Below are 20,022 nucleotides of genomic sequence, written 5' to 3'. Positions count from 1 at the left end.
CTCCCAGAAAACACCGGCGTAGGTCGCGCTTCCTATCCCGTCTTGAACAACCCAGCACATTCCTCAGCACCTGGTATAATTCATCACTGAATGTATGATGAAAATCCATCATCAATAACCAATGACCCAAACACTGAGTCTTTGAGGAAACAAGTCAACTCTGGCACTATGTCAAATCACTGAATTTTTGAATCATTCTAGGAAAAAGCCTAGAACTGATCATCTGAAAACTAGCATAAATCTATCCCTTGGTTATGCAAAAATCAACTAATTCAACATAGTTGAATATCGATCAGAAAATACTTGGAATTAAATTTAGAAAATTCCAAAATCATAAATCCACATGATTGTCTGAATACAACTTATTAACATTCTGTTATCACAAAATAGAATTATCAAACGGAAAAGTCAAATACATCATCCGTCAAAATCATTCTGAGTGTCATCATTCTTTTCTGACTGCGTCTGAGCTCCCTGCAAAGCATAAATCTGACCCTGCATCCAAGACTACTGACTATCTCCATGATGCCTACTCTGGGTCCTCTGCTGCACTGATGCCTCAGACTGTCTACTTACCTGAGATCCCATCCTAGATGCTTGTCCACTCTATCCACTACGCTTGGGACAATCTCTCTTGAAGTGATCAACACTTCCACATATGAAACAAGCTCTAGCAGCGGCTCTACAATTCTCAATGAGATGGTCTCTCCCACAATGATCACACTGCAACTTTTTCTTGCCCGACTGACGAGTCTCACCAGATCCTGTAGATGAAGAAGATCCGGACTTCTTAAACGACTGAGTGGGATCCAAAGAACTCGTGGGTCTAGATGAGAGAAAATACCTATTGAGACGGATACTGTCCTCAGCCTGGTGACATCGACTCACAATTTCCTCGTAAGTCATGCCATTCCCCGCAGCAACTCGATCGTGGATCTCCGGATTAAGGCCTTGGAGGAACAGATTATACTTCGCCTTTGTGCTATCAAAAATCTGGGGGCAATAGGTCAGTAATTCAAAGAACTTCAACTGGTACTCATCGATCAACATCGATCCCTGCCGAAAACCTAGCAACTCACTTGTTTTTGACTGTCGGAGAGCAGGAGGAAAATACATCTTATGATAAGCCGTGCAGAACTCATCCCATGAAGCAACTCCTCGGGCTGCAATAAAAGGTGCAGAAGTAGAATCCCACCACTTCCGAGCTGGTCCTTTTACCAGGAAATCAAGATTCTCCATCCGCTGCTCCTCAGTGCATTGAAACTCCCGGAAACAAACTTCCATATGTCGTAACCAATTCCCCACATCCTCCAATGACTCTTCTCCGACTAAAGGTTTCGGACCCATCTGCATAAAACTATGCATACTAAAGCGCCTATGATCATCATAAAGATGGTGATGACGGCCCCGACGATGCTCCCGATCGTCCTGATCGCCCCAGCGTCCACCCACTCTACTATGGCTACTTTCGTCACCATGTCCCGCCATCTATACGATGATCAAAAGGTTAAACCCAATTCCAAAAATCAAGATTCCAAGATTACTATGCATGCTCTGATACCATAAATATAGTGACTCGCACCGTGATCACCTACTAATCAGAATCTTAAGCATACATTTAACTTAATTAAACATAATCAGAGAAATAACAGCGGAAAATATTAAAGGTAAACAATTCCAAGATAAATAAATCTTTATACAACCAAATCGAATAATATAACGAATAAAATCTTAATCTAGAAATCCTCTGATGACCCTTGCTACCAAGCCCTGGTCACATATCAACTACTGATCTCGCTCCTGGTCCACCTGAAAAACCTGCCCCGTCGAATGGGGTGTCCGGGACGTGAGCGCTAACGCCCAGTACATAAAGTATTGAATATACAGGTCTATATGATGCATGCAACATGAACTATGAATGCTATGGGTAAATTGGGATCATATCTGGAAAATCATGCTCAGTACACAGGCGCCTCCAGTATGCGTACGCTGCTCCGAAAATCCAGTGGGTGCCACACATACTAAACCCGATCTTTGAATGTCACCGTCCTGGGTAAACCGCACACGCTGCCCTGTCGGTCCAGTGGGTGTCACACGGTACCCAATCGTATAATAACAACCACCCTAGGGATGAGCGACCCTATAAAAACTGGCTATCTCAAAAGGATAACAGACTCAACATGGTATGCAAATGCCGCATACAAATCATGAATAATAAATCATGCATATCATGACAGATAATAATACAACACATAAACACGTATATTCAGCTGGCTATCTTAGTCTGTACTTACGTACCTTAGTTCTACTAGGCAAGCTCTACCAGCTCTAGGTCCACGCCTATAATCCGCGCTACACTGCCAAATGATACTCATGCATTATAACCTTATTCTAAAAGTCTTAACTTATCTATAGCATACTCTCTATTTACTATAAGGAGCCAGAGGTATAACTGCGTTCGTTGTCAGCCCGCTGATGACGACTGCCCCAGAACTTGGGCACCGCTTTTTCGCAACCCCGGAGCACTTGGCCAACCTCCGGACCTAGACTAGGAAGGCTGGAAACACCCTAAAACCCCTAGAATACTCTAAATACTGAGAGATAAGTTGGAAATTGGTGTTAAAATATGGCCCTCGGAACCCCTATTTATAGGCGGAGAACGTTGCGTCCGTTTTAGGAACGTTGCATCCGTTCTCCACCTGTCCTGCCACACGTCGATCCAATTTCATGCAAATCGAACATCTGTCCCTGTTAGGGAATGTTGCGTCCATTATTGGTTTGTTGCGTCCGTTCTGCATCGGATGCAACGTTCTGCTTCGGATGCAACGTTCTCGTTTGGCTGATTCTGGACTGTCTGAGACACCCAGGTCTTTTCCTACCATTTTTGGACGTTCCGGATCTGATTTTCCACTTATTTTTACCAAATAATGACTCCTTAAACATGTTTTTTTTTATTTTTAAAATTATATGACATTTTCTTAACATGTTTAATATCACTTAATCTTGTAAAATGGAACCAGGCTACTACATGTATAATTCATTATCTCAAGGGAGGTGTATTTTGTCTAGAGGTCATTGTTAGGAATGGGTACTTGAAGAGTGAAACTTGCACTAATTTGTCATAGGTTTCTAAGCAGTTTTGAAACGAATTCTGTCAGTTGTATGAAACTGGAATGACATTTCACACACACACGTTCACGTTAAACCAAAGGTGTATTATGAAAAGTTGAGAGCATGTCGGTGATTTTATTTTGCGATTGAACTTCTCGGAGGCTGTGCACTCTCATGAATCGTCCTTACTTATGTTTTTGTGTGCATTTTGTTTTTGCCTTTTTTGCTCGAGGGTGAGCAAGATTTAAGTATAGGGGTGTTGATAAGTGCATTTTGTATGCATTAGTTTGTGTTATTTTTATATTTATTTCGCATGAATTTATTTTATTTTCGTGAGTTTTGTTAGTGTTTTATTTTATGTGCATGTATTTTATTCTCTTGGTTGAATTTTGTAGGATAATGGAGTTTTTAAGAAGCAACTGTGTGGAAGACTCGTGCGCGTGCAGAAGAAAATTCCAGAGAGAGTTGAAGGAAGACCGCGCGCGCGCGAGAGTTTACAAAGTCACTGTTTATTTGAACTGCACGCGCAAGATACAGCCCAGGCTCGCGTGCGTGTCGCGGAGGAGATTATTTTCGAGAAATTCTTGTTGCGCAAGGAAATTAATTGGTACGGGATCCAAGCACTGTAAATAGAAGATTTTAATATTCTTGAAGAGTTCCGAAGTTCCCAGTTCTAGAATCAGAAAAGAGGCGGCGGCTTTGGCATCCGGATAATTCTTTCTCTTTTCTTATTTTTATTTTTATTTATAGTTTTAATTATTGAGTAGTTTATTTTCAACCAAGACGGTGTGATTGGGCCGAACAAATTCATGTAGAAAACTTGATTTGTTTATTTGAGATTTTTAAACTTGATTTTATTTTTATTGATTATCGAATTTATATTTGTCTTGTGAATTTTCTGGCCAGTTTTTTTCTTGCATGTTAATTAATTCCAAGTCGACAGAGGAGGTTTCGATTTTGATCACTTCGATATTCAACTATTGTAAAATCGACTAGAAATAGAATTCGGTTTCATTATGCGGTTTGGGTGTAAACTAAATTTTCACAGTTCGTCATGCATTCAAATTTGATTAGAATTATGAATGATTAATCCCTTAATATTTGAATAGGTTTGATTGTTCTAGAAATAGTCCTTTGAACAAGATATGATAATTCCCGTGAATTAAAATTAAATCTGAGTCTTGAATCGACTACATGTTACATGATTTGTTTGGTACTTACGTGTGTCTTGGTTGTCTCTTTTATTTAAATTTATCTTTCAGCTATTTTATTTCTTATTTCTATTTTAATTAAATTTAGTAAATCTCCCTTTTATAATTTTGTCTAGATTAAGTAAAATAATTAATTCTTGAGAATTGACTACAGTCCCTGTGGGATCGATACTTGGAGTCTTTGTCCACTTTACTATTACTTGACCTGGTGCGCTTGCCAGTAGATATCTATCACACCGATTTAGCCGATCAACTATCATGGTTAGTATTTAAAAAATAAGGATCTTGACTTTTTTTTTAAGAAAAAAGGAGTTGACTCTCTTAACCTAAAACTAAACATATAAACTTAATTAGTTAAGTTAATTAAGAATTTGTCATCTTCTTTGCCAAAATTCATACATGTTTGTTCCAAAAATCCAAAAATAGATCAACCAAAAAAAAAAATTGAGTCGACGAAAAGACCCTGGAATTACCAAGAACAACAACTCTTGGATCACCGAAAAAATTGGTATTGCTCTTGGGCGAGAAGAGCTGCTGCTCTTGGCTCTTTCCTGAAGCTGCTGTTCTAGATCGACAGAGAACAAAAAGCTATTCTTGGTATTGATTTTTGCTCTCGGTCGACCAAAAACAGTCGCCCCAAAAATAACTCTTGGGTCGAACCCAAGAGGTCGACCCAAATTGCTCTTGGGTCGACCAAGAGATTCTACTCTTGGTCAACCCAAGAGCATAATTGCTCTTGAGTCGACCAAAAGAAATTCTCAAGTATGCTCTTGGGTGGACCAAGGGTTCTTCTCTTGGTCGACCAAGAGCATAACAATTCTCAACTTGAGAATTTCTCTTGGTCGACCCAGAAAAATTCTTGGATCGACCCTGTTGGTCGACCAAGAGCTCTTGGTATTTCTCTTGGTCGACCCAAGAGAAATTTTTGGGTCGAGCAAGAGCTTCTCTTGGTCGATCAAGAGAATATCTGTAAGGTTCGATCAATTTTTTTTGGTAGATCAACCTAAAATTTTGGTATTTCGTTTCGGAAAGAGATTTATGGCCACATAATATTAATTATCAGTCAAATTTGTGAAATTAGCGGATTTATATGTAAAAATATGTAAGATTATAGACATACTTGTGAAACTAGCGAATTCATATGTTAAATCATGTATCATTATAGAACATATGTGTGACATTAGCGGATTAATATGTTAAAACATGTACGAATCGATTATAGAACATACTTGTTGAATTAATGGATTCATGTGCTAAAACATGTACAATTATAGAACATAGTCGTAAAATTAGTGTGATCTTATGAAATTGGTCAACATTGGTCAAAATTGTGCAATTACGGGTCAAAATTATGTAATTATTGGTCAAACTTATGAAATTAGCGGATTCAGATTTTAAAACATGTACGATTATAAAACATACTCATGAAATTAGTAGATTTATATGTTAAAACATGTACGATTATCGATCAACATGCATCATTATATATCATACTCATGCATTGTATTTATTTATGTATAATTATATTATCATACTCGCTAGTAGTCGGTTGTTTGAAGTGATAAATATTTAGGGATAAATAATGTTTTAAAAAGAATAATGACGTATATGAAATTAAACACAAGAATAATATAGTAAATTGAACTTTGAATCCTTTTTTTTAAATAGATTAGAAAGTACTCCCATTTCCCTAAATTTCCCCCCTTTAAACGACAGTGCCCAAAAAATTTCTACGATCTATCAAAAAATTTCGTATGTCCTCATCCAAAGCTTTGCAATAGTAGGTCAGACCCAAGCACATGCTTGCTTGGGATGCGTTTGGGTCTGACCAAGCTTGGTCAACAATTAGCCGTAATTGTCAAATTAGTGTATTCATATGTTAAATATATATCATTATATAATATACTTGTGAAATTAACAGATTCATATGTTAATACATATACGATTATATAACATACTTGTGATATTAGTAGATTCATATGTTAAAACATTTACGATTATAGAACATACTTATTAAATTATTGGATTCATATGTTAAAACATATATCATTGTAGAACATAGTCGTGAAATTAGCGGATTCATATGTTAAAACATATATAATTATAGAATATATTTGTGAAATTAGCGGATTCATGTGTTAAAATACGTACGATTATATAACATACTTTTCAACTTAGGGAATTCATATGTTAAAACATATACGATTATATAAAATAGTTGTGAAATAACTGGATTCATATATTAAAACATGTATCATTATAGAACATACTTGTTATATTAGTGGATTTATATGTTAAAACATGTACGATTGTATAACATATTTGTAAAATTAGTGAATTCATATGTTAAAAAACATACGATTATAGGTCAACATACTTGTGAAATTATTGGATTCATATGCTAAAACATGTACGATTATAGATCAACACACTCGTGAAATAAGAGGATTTATATGTTAAAACATGTACGATTATAGAACATACTTGTAAAATTAGTGGATTCATATGTTAAAACATGTACGATTATCGGTCAACATTAGTGGATAAAACATACATGTGAAATTCGCGGATTCATACGTTGACATATACGAATATAAAACATACTCGTGAAATTAGTGGATAAATTGTTAAAAATGTAAAATTATCAATGAAAATTGAACAAAATTGTGTAATTACGTGTCAAAATTATGTAATTATCGTTCAAACTTGTGAAATTAATGGATTCATATGTTAAAATGTGTACGATTATAAAACAAACTTGTGAAATTAGTGGATCAATATGTTGCAACATATACGATTATATGTCAAAATTATGTAAATATTGATCAAACTTGTGAAATTAGCAGCGAAAAAATTATTTAACTGCCTAATTTTTCTTGACAAACAGATATGTTAAAAATACAAATAAATGTGTTACAAACAAACCTATATTATGGAATTGATAATCAGCCCAGTCCTTTATGTTTCACATCCCGAATTTAATGAAATATGATTTTTTTCGCTTCGAATGTTTTTTCTGCGGCGCACAATGCTTCTTTCCGCAGCGTGTCAGATATTTATATCCGCAGAGCGCATTACGCGCTGCGAAAACTTCTTTCCACAGCACGCACGCGCGCTGCGGAAACATCTTTCTGCAGCACAAGCTTGAGTCGACCCAAGATTGATCTAGGTCGACCCAAGAGTTTTCCTTAGCGCGCACGCGCGCTGCGGAAACATCTTTCCGCAACACAAGATTGGGTTGACTCAAGCATGAGTAAGCTTGGGTCGACCCTGACCCTACTTCTACTTTAAATTAAACTAAATAAAAATACGGATTTAAAAAAAATATTTAAAATTTTATTTAAAATTTCGGCATAACCTCTCTGTTTATATTACAACCAACATGTCTCAGACAACAACCAAAAAAAATAAAAGAAATAGACGACTGACGACACAAAAAACTAGACCGAGACAAGAACGAGGTCCAAGAGAGAGGTTCGACATATCAAATATCCACATTATTAGAAATATAATGTTTACATGCCCAAAAACAATGTTATTAAAATATTACATATACATTTGACAATTAAGCAAAATAAATGCTCCATAACATATAAATTCTAGTAACTATGCGGAAGACGAGCATAGGTCGGAGGGATGTGTCAGGCCCGCATCGCAGTCCACTCGATAGTCTTGCCCCTCGATCTAAATGATATACTTGTCACCTGAAAACAATAAGTGTAGTGAGTCTAAAAGACTCAGCAAGAAAATGGGGGGAGGATAACGAGTACTACGTAAATACAAGCACACACAGATTAAAAATAGCTTATACTAAAAATACCTTTGTTTTGCGCCCTTACTTTAAACAAGTAAATAAACTTCAAAATGAATGAGAGAACATGAATGAAACATATGCATGGCTAAGTCAAACATAATCAATTAACTGCATAAACAGAATCTGAATCTGTAACTGTAACTATAACTGTGACTGTGAACTTAGATCCTTGATTGTGACTCTGTGATTGCGATCATGATCATGGCTATAGTGCGCAATGCCGCAAGGAGGTCGAGATAGAACCCAACCCAATCTTGTCCTATTGGTAAGGGAGACGAGAATAGCTCCGGCCCCACACAAACACATGCTAAGGTAAGAAAACCCATATTGATTTGGTAAGGGAGGCCAAAACGTCTTTCAGCCCCACACGAACACATGAATATGTAGTCACAACCATCTCACTTCGTTCAAAAGTATTTCTTCTTTCCTTTATTAAATTTTGAGATTTAGCATGCATATGTAAATATGACGTACATGTAAATGTTAATCAATAATCATGCATATGAGTCACACATGGATGATCGGGATGGTGATTTAGGAAGCAAACCAAAGGGGTGAAAGTTTAACCCATAAATGCGCTTAGGACTAAACGGAGCGGTTCGCCCGTAAAATCTATAACTCGTCCAATTCTTATTTAAAATGAGTACCGCTTGAAACCACGACACCACGACACTTGGAACTAAGTAGGGAATTCAACCTCTTAATTTTATTCCCAAGAATTCATTTATAAAATTCACAATCCCTGACAGCCCCTCTATAAATCCAAAATTCTGCACCTATCCAATCCGATGTCTAAAACTCGACCAAATCTTAACCGAATCGATTTCCGCTTGAACCGACATTTTCCCGACTTCTAGGAAAAGTTCCAGACCCGAGTCCTTTTCCAAATTCTGATTTCAATACTGTTTTAAAAACTCGATTCCAGACAGCTCAAACACTAAAAGAAATCTGCTCACATATTCTAGCCCATTCTTCCTCCTAAGCCTTGACCATTTGACTCCCTTTAACCCAGCCTATAAAACCAGACCAAGGCCACATTTTAGACTCACTCGAACCATTGAAACCAGCCCCGAGCCCTTCACCTAGACCAGCCTCTAACCCTACTATGAACTCACTGTTCTGGACAACCCCTAAGTCCATGAAATCTGCTCAAGCTCAACCTCTCGATTCCCAACCAAACCTGTCCATTTGACCTCAACCCCAAGTCACTGTCTTAGCATCACTAACCAGCCTCTAAGCTTCCCCAAAAACTCATGAAAATTTTAACATAACCCAGCCCATCAGCAACTCCAACAAAATCAACCAAAAACTAAATCCTAAGGAGCTGACATTTTCGAGTTTCCCCATCCAAGACCATATTCCAATTTCATTCAATCTAATGCTACCACGTGAACTACATATCACCCGTGGTAGCTCCTAAATCACCAAACCATTCAACACCATCACAAACACACAGAATTCGAACATGCTAACCAAGAACATTTCTGAATTTTCAAAAAATGGCTAACATGCTTACAATTTCATTCCAAGGCTTGAAAATCAATCATTCTTCACATATGAGCATCATTAAATCAACTACAATAAAAATCCCAACAAGAAACAGTTCGGCCGTGAGAAAAGAGAAGGAAACAGGGCACGATACACATGAGATTTTCGAAAATGAGGAATACAAAAATCTAACACCAATCAAAACACACATTAATAGTATACAAGGTAAGCAATGAAACCATAAGCTTGCCTTGCTAGAGAAAAAGAAAAAAACCGAAATGAAGAGACTCAAACAAGCTGAAAACCGAGCAAATAAAATGGAGGAATAACTCGTTCAGCTCGAGCCAAGGGGAGATCCTCGCCGAGAAAAGTGCAGCTGGCGGCGGCCGGTGGTGGGGTGCTGTCGGCGGCGGCCAGAAATCCCAAGGGAGGAGAAGTCGATGGTGAGCCAGGGAGAGAAACATGGAATCGCGCGTGTGTGTGTGTGTTAGGCGTGAGATTGAGTGGGGTTTGAGAGTGATTTGGGGGTAGGGTTATGTATTTAAGTTTAAGTGTGTAAGTATTGGTGTATTTATAGAAAGAAAATATGTGTATGAATTTTAGGGAAAAGTGCTCATACTTTTAAAAATAGGGTGAATTAGAAATCAGTCCCTAAATCCAAACATATATATGTTTTCAGTCCCTTGTCAGTAAAAAATTTGTTTAAACTCTCTGGGCCCACATTTTTTTTCGGATGAAAATTGATACAAAGCATTGAAAATATGGTACGAATGCATGATATTCGAGCACTAATTGTTCAATATCGAGTACAAAAAAATAAGATTTTGAGTATAAAATCTGAACATCATTACTAATATGAACTTTAATATATGTTTGAATACTAAAAAAATCATACAAAGTCGGTACAAAACAATGAAAATATGGTACGAATACATGATATTGAAGAACTAATTATTCAAGACCAGGTATAAAAATAAGATTTTGAGAGTAATTCGTACCATCTTTATTAAAATTAACTTGCAATATATGTTTGAATACTCAAAAATAATAAATTTGTACCAGATCTAACACATTTGGTACTCAAAAATCATATATTAATACCATATTTTCAATGTTTTGTACCGATTTCCATCAAAATAAGATAAATGTATCATTAATATCAATATTTTCTTAGTACTCAAAAAGCATATATTTGTACCAGATCTACCACAGTTGATACTCAAATATCGTGTATTTGTACCATATTTTTAACGTTTTGTACCGAATTTTATCAGAAAAATTATGTGGGCCCAGGGAGTTTAAACTATATTTTTCTGACAAGGGACTGAGGATGAAATTGTGTTTGGGTTTAGGGACTGATATCTAAATTGCTGTTAAAAATACTACCTAAACTTAGGAACTAGGATTTAAGGGATTTTAAATTGCACTAATTAAAATACAAGCTTAAAATCCCAGAATTTAAACACTTTAAATATTTCAATGTCACGGTAACGAGTAAAATATTTAAATAACAAGCCGAGCGATTAAAAATAATTTAAACTAACTAGACAAACAGTTAAAAACAATTTAAATAAATACACAAGCGAAATTAAAAATTTTAAAATGATTTGGGCAATTAAAAAAAGATTTAAATAAATAAGCTAGACATTTAAAATAATTAATCGCTAAACTTAGGTTATTTAAAATAAATAAGTTCGAACCTAAAAAATATTTAAACGAATAAGCTAAACAGTTAAAATCATTTAAATGAATGAACTAAACAATTAAAATCAAAAATCATTTAAATAAACAAAAGCTTAAACCTTCAAAATCTTTAAAACAAATAAATTGCACAATAAAAAAAATTTGATTAAATAATAAAATATTTTATTAGCACATAATTTCAAATAAAAAATTTAAATAAATTAAACGTAAAAATAATAATTATAATATTTATTAAATTAATGCATGTAATTTAGTAAATTAAATTTTAGGCGTCACGGACCCAATCGACCCAAAGCAATCTTGAGTCGATCCAATCTTAAGCATTATGAAAGAGAACGACTTTAATTTTAAATTTTAATAAATATTTTTTATTTTTTATTAATTAAACGGAAGGATATATGAATAAATTAAGGGTTAATTGCCAGTCACTCCCTAAACCAATTTATAACTTATTTATAAATCCCTACATAAATAAAACTTACTTTCAACTCCCTGGAGAGAGAAACTTTTGTTTATAAATACCAATTATACTCTTATCTCTTAAAATTCATAAAAAAAAAAAGAGAATGGATAATAATAAAAACAAAATCAATCCAAATAGTATATATATAAAAATTCAAATTAAAATCAAAGAACATAAACCATATCATATACATGCTTATGTTGATACAGGAGCAAGTATGTGTTTAGAAAGCAAACATATACTTCCAAATCATTATTTGAAGAAATATGATAAAGGATTAAAAATTCGAATAGGAGATGGATCAATAATCATGCTTGATACAGTAGCAGAAAAATTAAAAATAGAAATTGGGGAAACAAAATTTGTAATACCCATTATATACCAATTAGAATCAGGAATGGACATTATAATAGGAAATAACTTTTTAAGAGAATATCTTCCTTTTACACAATTTGAAAATCACATAACTTTAAACAAAGGATCATCAATGATTTATATTCCTAAAATACGAACAGCATTTCGTGTATAAAATTAGGATTTACAAAGAATTTTCATAAACGAAATACAAATCCAATAGAACTAAAAATAGAAAATATTTTAACAATTAATCATGAAAAAGAAATCATGAAGAAATTTCATGATATTTGCTCTGAAAATCCTCATGACAAAATTAAGAAAAGAAAACAATTCATTGCTTTAATAAAACTTAAAGACCCTAATATCACAATCCGTAAAGCACCAAGAAGATGCAACATGGATGATGTAAAAATATTCGAAAAGGAGGTTCAAGAATTACTAAAACTTAAGATAATCATCCCAAGCAAGAGTCCACACTCTTCACCAGCCTTTTATGTCAGTAAGAAAGACACTGATAAGAAAAGAATGGTAATTGATTATCGAAAAATGAATAATGCAACAATTATGGATGGATATTACATCCCAAACAAGAATGATTTACTATCTTATATAGGAGGAATGAAATATTTCTCCAGTTTAGATTGTAAATCAGGATTCTGCTAAATTCAGCTAGAACCACAAACACAATTACTTACATCATTCAGTTGTCCAAAAGGACAGTATCAATAACTGTATTACCTTTTGTACTTAAACAAGCACCAGGTATCTTTAAAAGATATATGGATGAATCTTTTAAATCATATGTAGATTTTTGTTGTGTTTATATAGATGACATATTAATTTATTCAAAAACACTAGATCAACATTATAAAGACCTCATGACAGTATTAGATATTTGTCATAAAGATGGAATTATACTTTCTGAAAAGAAAGCACAATTGTTTAAAACAAAAATAAATTATTTAGGATTACAAATAGAAGATGGAAAACATTGTTTACAACATCATATACTTAAGAAAATTCACGATTTTCCTAGTGAAATCAAGGATAAAGATCAATTAAGAAGATTTTTAGGATTATTAACTTATTCTGGAAATTACATTAAGAAACTTGCAGAAATCAGAAAACCTCTTCAGACAAAACTTAAACAAGACTATAAGTGGAAATGGTCTAAAGAAGATACTAATTATATTGACACTATTAAAAAGAAGATAATTAGTAATCTTTCCGAATTATATTTTCCTTCAAATAAAGACATAATAATAATTGAAACAGACGCCTCAGATGAATACTGGGGAGCATGTTTAAAAGCTTATACAGGAGAAAGAAATTTAGAAGAACTTACTAAAACAGCTACTAGGAATAATGAAGAATTATGTAATTATACATCAGGAACTTTTCAAGGTGCACAACTAAATTATCATTCAAATGAAAAAGAATTATTAGCTTTAATATATACAATTAGAAATTATGAGATTTATCTTATTTCTAAACCTTTTTTAGTAAGAACGGATAATATGAATTTAACATATTTCAAGACAAGAAAAATATCAAGAAATGCAGGGAGAAATGCAGCAAGGTTAATTAGATGGCAATTGGAGTTGAACCATTATCAGTTTGAGATCCAGCATGTCAAAGGAACGGACAATTATTACCCGACGCATTAACTAGAGAACTTCATCCAAATTATACTATCCGTAGTACCAGAATAACAAAAGAGATCCTAAGTGATCCAGAAAATGACTGTGAGTCATCCGAACATGCCTTAGAAACCATGGGAAATATAAATTGATGAAATGAGATTTATATTCAAAAACATGAATTATTTTATGACTTCAAGTCATCCGAACATGCCTTAGATAGCATGGGAAATATAAATTGATGAAATGAGATTTATATTCAGAAACATGAATTACTCTATGAGTAAAATAATCAATCTCATGAAGATTGGTTCAATTCTTGCAAAAGAATTCATAAATGCAATGATACGCATAATAAAACTATCCGAATTACTCACAATAAAGAGTTATTCTAACCATTTTATATATATATATATATATATATATATATATATATATATATATGTTTCTTGTGCAGGATGGAGCAATTAGATCAATTAAAAGAACAATTGATTGACATAGATGAAGAAATTCAGATTTTTCAACAAAGGAAAAAGAATATAAATGGAAAAATTCAGAGGATAAAAGAAAAGATGACAACCTCGTCATCATCATCCTCACCAAGAACACCAATCAAGTTAGCAACTTCATTTGACAAAATAATGGAGATGAATGAAAAACAATCAGTGGTCACAGCCAACACTGATAACAAAGAAAAAGAAAAAGGAAAAGAAAAAGAAAAGAAGAAAGAACCGGTGGTCACAGCCAACACCGAGAAAAATGAAAAAGAAGAAAGGACGTTTAAAAGCGCCCTTGAAACAAGAGAAAGAAAGATGGCCAATCTGCGACCACAAAAACCAATTTTTGAAAAAACAAATTTTCCAGAAAAACTCAAAACTGAATTCTTTGAAATACTAAACTATTTGAGAATAGCCAAACCATCTGCAGGATCTTGGCTACAAACTTGTGACACACAGAACATATTAAGAGCAAGAACACTACAAGGTACTCCAGCGCATGAAGTCGCGAGATTCTTTTCAAATGGATTATTAAACGGATTAGAAGTCAGTCCCAACAATCAAGAGATAGAACTATTTCCATATCAACTGAGAAATAGTATTATCCAGTTCAAGAAAGCAGTCTTCAAGGACGAACCAGTGTTAACATTAAGCATTCATTCAACCCTTCCAGATTGGGAAAATGACAAATTCTATCAGCCGATGATATACATTCAATGTCGAAAAAAATAAAGACAAGTTTTTATTTGAAGGATCAAATGAAGAGACACCAGTAATGGATATCTCAACACTTCCTGAGATAAGAATAAAGACATTGATTGACATGATCTCAAAGACGGGAAAGATTGATGGAAACTCAAAGGTTAAAATAAATTTTGCAACCAGTAAAATTTTATTAACCACTGGACACAAGGAGACAATCTAAAAGAAAGAACAAGCCATGTTAGCTCAATTCGAAGCTCCAATCTATGAAGCAAGAGTTGACATGACCCGAGAAACCCAACAAATGTTATGTCAAAGACTAAGAACCATGATTTCCACTCACAAATGTGGACATTGCCAACCCATTCAGACAGAAGAAGCATCTGTCAAAGAGGACAAACCAGCTGTCAAAGAAGACAAACCAATAAAGAAATGGTCCGAATGTACCAGTGATTCAGAAAGTGACACAATATAAAAACAAATGAAATCGTGGACCACACCACATGTGAAAGGCATCCACTCAGATGTAAAATGAGCTGTTTTCCATTATGTAGTATGGTCCCCCTCTTCCTTTATTTTTACTACTGTATGCGTTTCTCCACGCCTATAAAAGGAGATGTTTGTGTTGTAAATGGATAAGTGAAGTTTGAGTATCTCTCTCTTCTCAAGTTTCTTACAATCTGGTTCATACAAGACGTATGAAAACTATCAGAAACTAAGAAACCTAAAATCAAAAACAAAAATAAGTCTTATGGCTAATAACTAAACAAGCAGGGCGTAAGGAGGATAAGGTTGAAAACCAACCATTGAAGATTCATGGTTAGAGTAAACCTAGAGATCCATAGAGCAAGTACCAGTTGATCAAGTGATCGTTAAGGGAAAGCAAGGATTTGGCCTCTGCTCAAAACCAAGATTCATTCAAACAAGGTAACCTTCCTAAATCTCCTGCAGCCCTTAATTTAAGGAAATAGTCAAAATATATTAATCATGTCATCATCCTTTATAAGAAATGAAAGATTGATAATAAAAAACTGGTTTGAAATAGAAGATGATCATGAATATGATACATTTCATGAATAGAATTTAAATACTTCTGATTTAACCATATTCGAATCAATTTATCAACTAAAATTTGTAATTATAACCTATGAATGGAACCAAACTAATCTGAAAACATTTATCTGTTATAAATGAATCAGATCTGTAAATCCATGAATGAGAAAATTCATAAGAATTTGAAGAATTCCGCAACCTGGTATCAGAGCGGTTAAATAAAGCAGATTATTAATGCCTGGATTAACTTTAGATATTTAGATTAAAAATTTATTTGATAAAATAATCTTACTAAAATATTTACGTCAAATAGATCAATTATGGAATAAAATAAAAGATCTCCAAACCTTTTATTTCAAAAATCATAAAAAAGAACATTTTTCAAGCAACTGTAAAATGATAATTCAAATTTATGAAAACGATGAAATTGAAGACATAACAATATGTTATGAATAAGAACAAAATTTGTTATCGAAATCCGATCAACAAAAACAAAATAATAAAAGTAACAATTTTTACTAAATGGAAAATGTATGAAAATACAAAAATGAATATCTTTAATTTATATTCTCAAAATATAAATTTTGATATAGAAAATTGTGAAAATAATTTGAAACATCTTAAAAATTGTCAATCTTCAATTGATAGTTTCGAAGATTTTCAGAATTTATTAGAACAGATAGATTCAACAAAAGGCTTTTAATAGCCTTAAGAAAATTAAAAAGTTCTATCATATGTTAAAATGACAGAAGTAACAATTCCAAATCAAAATAGTCAGATTGATGAATCTGAAGAGAACCAAGAGTATAATTTGAATATTATATTTAATCAGAATAAGTTTGCTGAGATACAGAAAATAGGGTTTTCTAATTCAAAAACAAATCTAATAGACCAACCAGGAATATTAAGCAAGATTTCAAATTTTATTAATCCTATAAAAAAATTAATTTATTATTCGATTCGTATTGTAAAATAAATAACGAATCAAGGTCTAATACTCTGAAGTTATTAACAACTCAAGATATTGATACCATCATGGCAAAAGCCAGTGAAAAAGAACGATCTGAACTGAAATATGTTCACATTGGAGGAATCGAAATAATAGTATCAGCTCACTACCGAGAAGGAATAGATACACCAATTGAAATCACAGTTCGTGACAAAAGGATACGTAATTTTGAGGATTCTATCCTTGGAAAAATTGAAGGAAACTTATGTTACAAAAAGATGAAATTTTGTATTTATCCACAATACAATATATCTCTTTTTGATAAAAACATAAATGACGTTTTAACATTAGATTATTACTTTTATAGAAATAATCTTATGTTAACAGGAAACCATCCGATCAATATAAACTATGTTGTCGGTTTAGCAATAAGTAATAATTCTCAAACAGGAATAATTTCAACAAAACCAACTATTTCTGTTGAAAGAATGTTTGAAAATATTACAAGAATTGAACACCCTCGAAAAGTATTTATTGAAGAAATAAATTCCTATAAAAGATGGAGTTCAGATGACCTCCAAATCACAAAATAGTCTGTATCAAGAAGATCATTATCATTTGCTAGAAATGATGAAGATATTCTTGAAAAGATTGGAACCATGAATCAAAATATTCTTAAAATTAAACAAGCTATTGTTAATGAATCAACCTCATCACAATAACATCCTTAATAAAATTAGAAAAAGATCTAGGAGATTTAGAAAATAATATCAATAAGATCAATCTATCAATACAAGAATTAGAGAAAAATTTCAAAGAATATATTGATTTAGCAACGACTAGATTAATAATTGAACATGAAAGACATAGTAATGAAATATTAAACTATCTTAAAGAAGTTCTTTCAATAGATAAAGGAAAAAGAAAAATGAAAGAAGAACCACCATTCAAAATTGAATCATGGTATAGAAATTCCCTTAGTTATGGCAAACATAAGTATGGAGATGTTTAGTGAAACCGACTCATCTGATTTTGAACAAATAGGAGTAAATACAGAAGAATTATATCATTCACATCAGGACTCAGAACAATACAGAGATATGGATATTTCAGAATCAGAATCTGAAGATGATTCTAGACCACGATTAAATCTACGAACGAATGTAGAAGGTAGTGGTGGAAGAGATGATGAAGAATTTAAATATAACAGAGACCAATACTCTGGATCTTATAAAGATGTTAGAGATATTCTTAGAGAATCAAAAACATCAGGATTTGTGAAACAGAATATCTTAGATTTAGGTTGTTCAACATCCAAAGAAAGAAAATCAAAGATAGATCATTGGGCAAATGAACTATCAGTACAAATTCAATTAAAACCATTATTAGACAAAAGTGAGAATATTCAAGTTTTAATTCATGGGATGATAAAAATGACACTGGTAGGAGCAGTAAGAACTTGGGCTGAAAACCTAATAATTACTAATCTACCACAAGGAATGACAGGACATCGATATTTCGAACTATTTGTTGATGCCTTGTACCAAAAATTTTTAGGAGTTTCTAATAATGACGCTAATTTAGTAGCCAAAAATATAGAACAAAATAGAGCAATTTTTATTTTGGATAATATAAAATTATGTAATCTATGTTATCTAGAAGAATTTATATGTGATTATGAAACAAACTATTATCAGTTAATAGATGCAGATAAAAAAGAGCATTATAAATTAAGTATTTTTAATAAAATACCTAATATACCAATAAATAGTAAAGATGAATTCTTAACTAGTGCTTTGCCAAAACACTAGGAGGAGCTATTAAATTTATTAAAGACGTTATAACAAAGAAATGTCATGAAGTAACATTAAATAAAAGAATATCCAAATCTTACAAACAAAACAATAAACTTTGTTGTGACAAAATGGAATTCACAGTAAAAGAATACGGTTGTAAAACAAACATGTCACACAAACATTTAAAACGACAGAAACATAATAGGAAATTTATTCCCTATAAGAAAAAGAAATTTAGAAGGAATTTCTTCAGAAAACCTTATAAAATAAAATTTTATAAAAAGTTTGATAATAAAAAATCACCTTGCCCAAAAGGTAAAAGAAAGAACTGCACATGTTGGTTGTGCAATGAAGAAGGTCATTATGCAAATGAATGTCCAAAACGAAACGAAAAGAAAAATAAAGTTAAACTTCTTGAAAAAATATATAATATTAGATTCTATCCAGTAGAAACAATTGAATTTTCATCCGATGATGAAAATATTTATTATCTTAATGAATCAAGTGAATCAGATTTTGAATCCGATTTCACATTTGATAATTCAAGAAATAATAATGATTAAAATAAAGACAAAGGTATTTTCGAAAAGACAAATATAAGGAGTAAATTGAAACTTATGTTTGATTTAGAGAGTTATCTACAAGTTGCCCATAAATTAAACGTTAAATCCTTTTTTTTAAATGAATAGATTTCACCCCTTTTCCCTAAATTTCCCCCTATTTGGCTATTTTACATCCTCCTCCACTCCTCCTCGCGACCAAATCTATTTCTCACTCCCAAAACCCTAACTGGCCCCATAGTTTCAGTCGAACTCCGGCTGTCAGTCACCAGATTTAGCATCTTCGTATACCGTGAGCTTTTTAGACCTCGCTTAAACTTCTGAGCGTCTGATTCGATACCTGAAGGTGAATCGCTTGACCTAATTCTTCGAGAGGTAAATTCTCGTCTGGGCTGGATAAAATTTTTTGTTTTTTGAAAATTTATTTAATGTTACCAGTTTTCAGTCATGGATAAGCTCACAATCATAACGTCTATGATCTGTTGTTTTGAATTAATTGGCTGATACGAATTTGATTATTGGTCCGATTATACTTTTTATTCTGCTCGCCATGTTTTTTATACCGCTTCTTGGACTGAATTTTGGCAATTTGACAAAGCCCAAGATTAGAAAAAAGAATCAGAATGCAAAAACAAATCCAGATGTAATCTTTTGGACCTTTTTAAATGAGCTCAGAA

The 20,022-nt window shown here is 33.0% G+C and overlaps 1 protein-coding gene across 1 annotated transcript; it reads right to left on the bottom strand.

Moving 5' to 3' along the window:
- Positions 1–606: 606 nt before the first annotated feature.
- On the bottom strand, positions 607–1,488 carry LOC140889657 (uncharacterized). The gene has a single exon (XM_073297377.1). It carries the CDS (start codon positions 1,486–1,488, stop codon positions 607–609), a length of 882 nt encoding a protein of 293 aa, XP_073153478.1.
- Between the last annotated feature and the right edge of the window lie 18,534 nt (positions 1,489–20,022).

Source organism: Henckelia pumila, chromosome 3 (genome assembly GCF_033568475.1).
Source record: "Henckelia pumila isolate YLH828 chromosome 3, ASM3356847v2, whole genome shotgun sequence".
In the NCBI taxonomy this organism is placed as follows: Eukaryota; Viridiplantae; Streptophyta; class Magnoliopsida; order Lamiales; family Gesneriaceae; genus Henckelia; species Henckelia pumila.
This window is presented reverse-complemented; position numbering and strand designations above follow the sequence as displayed.

What these genes read in the sequence shown, in the direction of transcription:
- LOC140889657 (XM_073297377.1), bottom strand. Translation starts at nt 1,488, where the DNA reads ATGGCGGGACATGGTGACGAAAGTAGCCATAGTAGAGTGGGTGGACGC.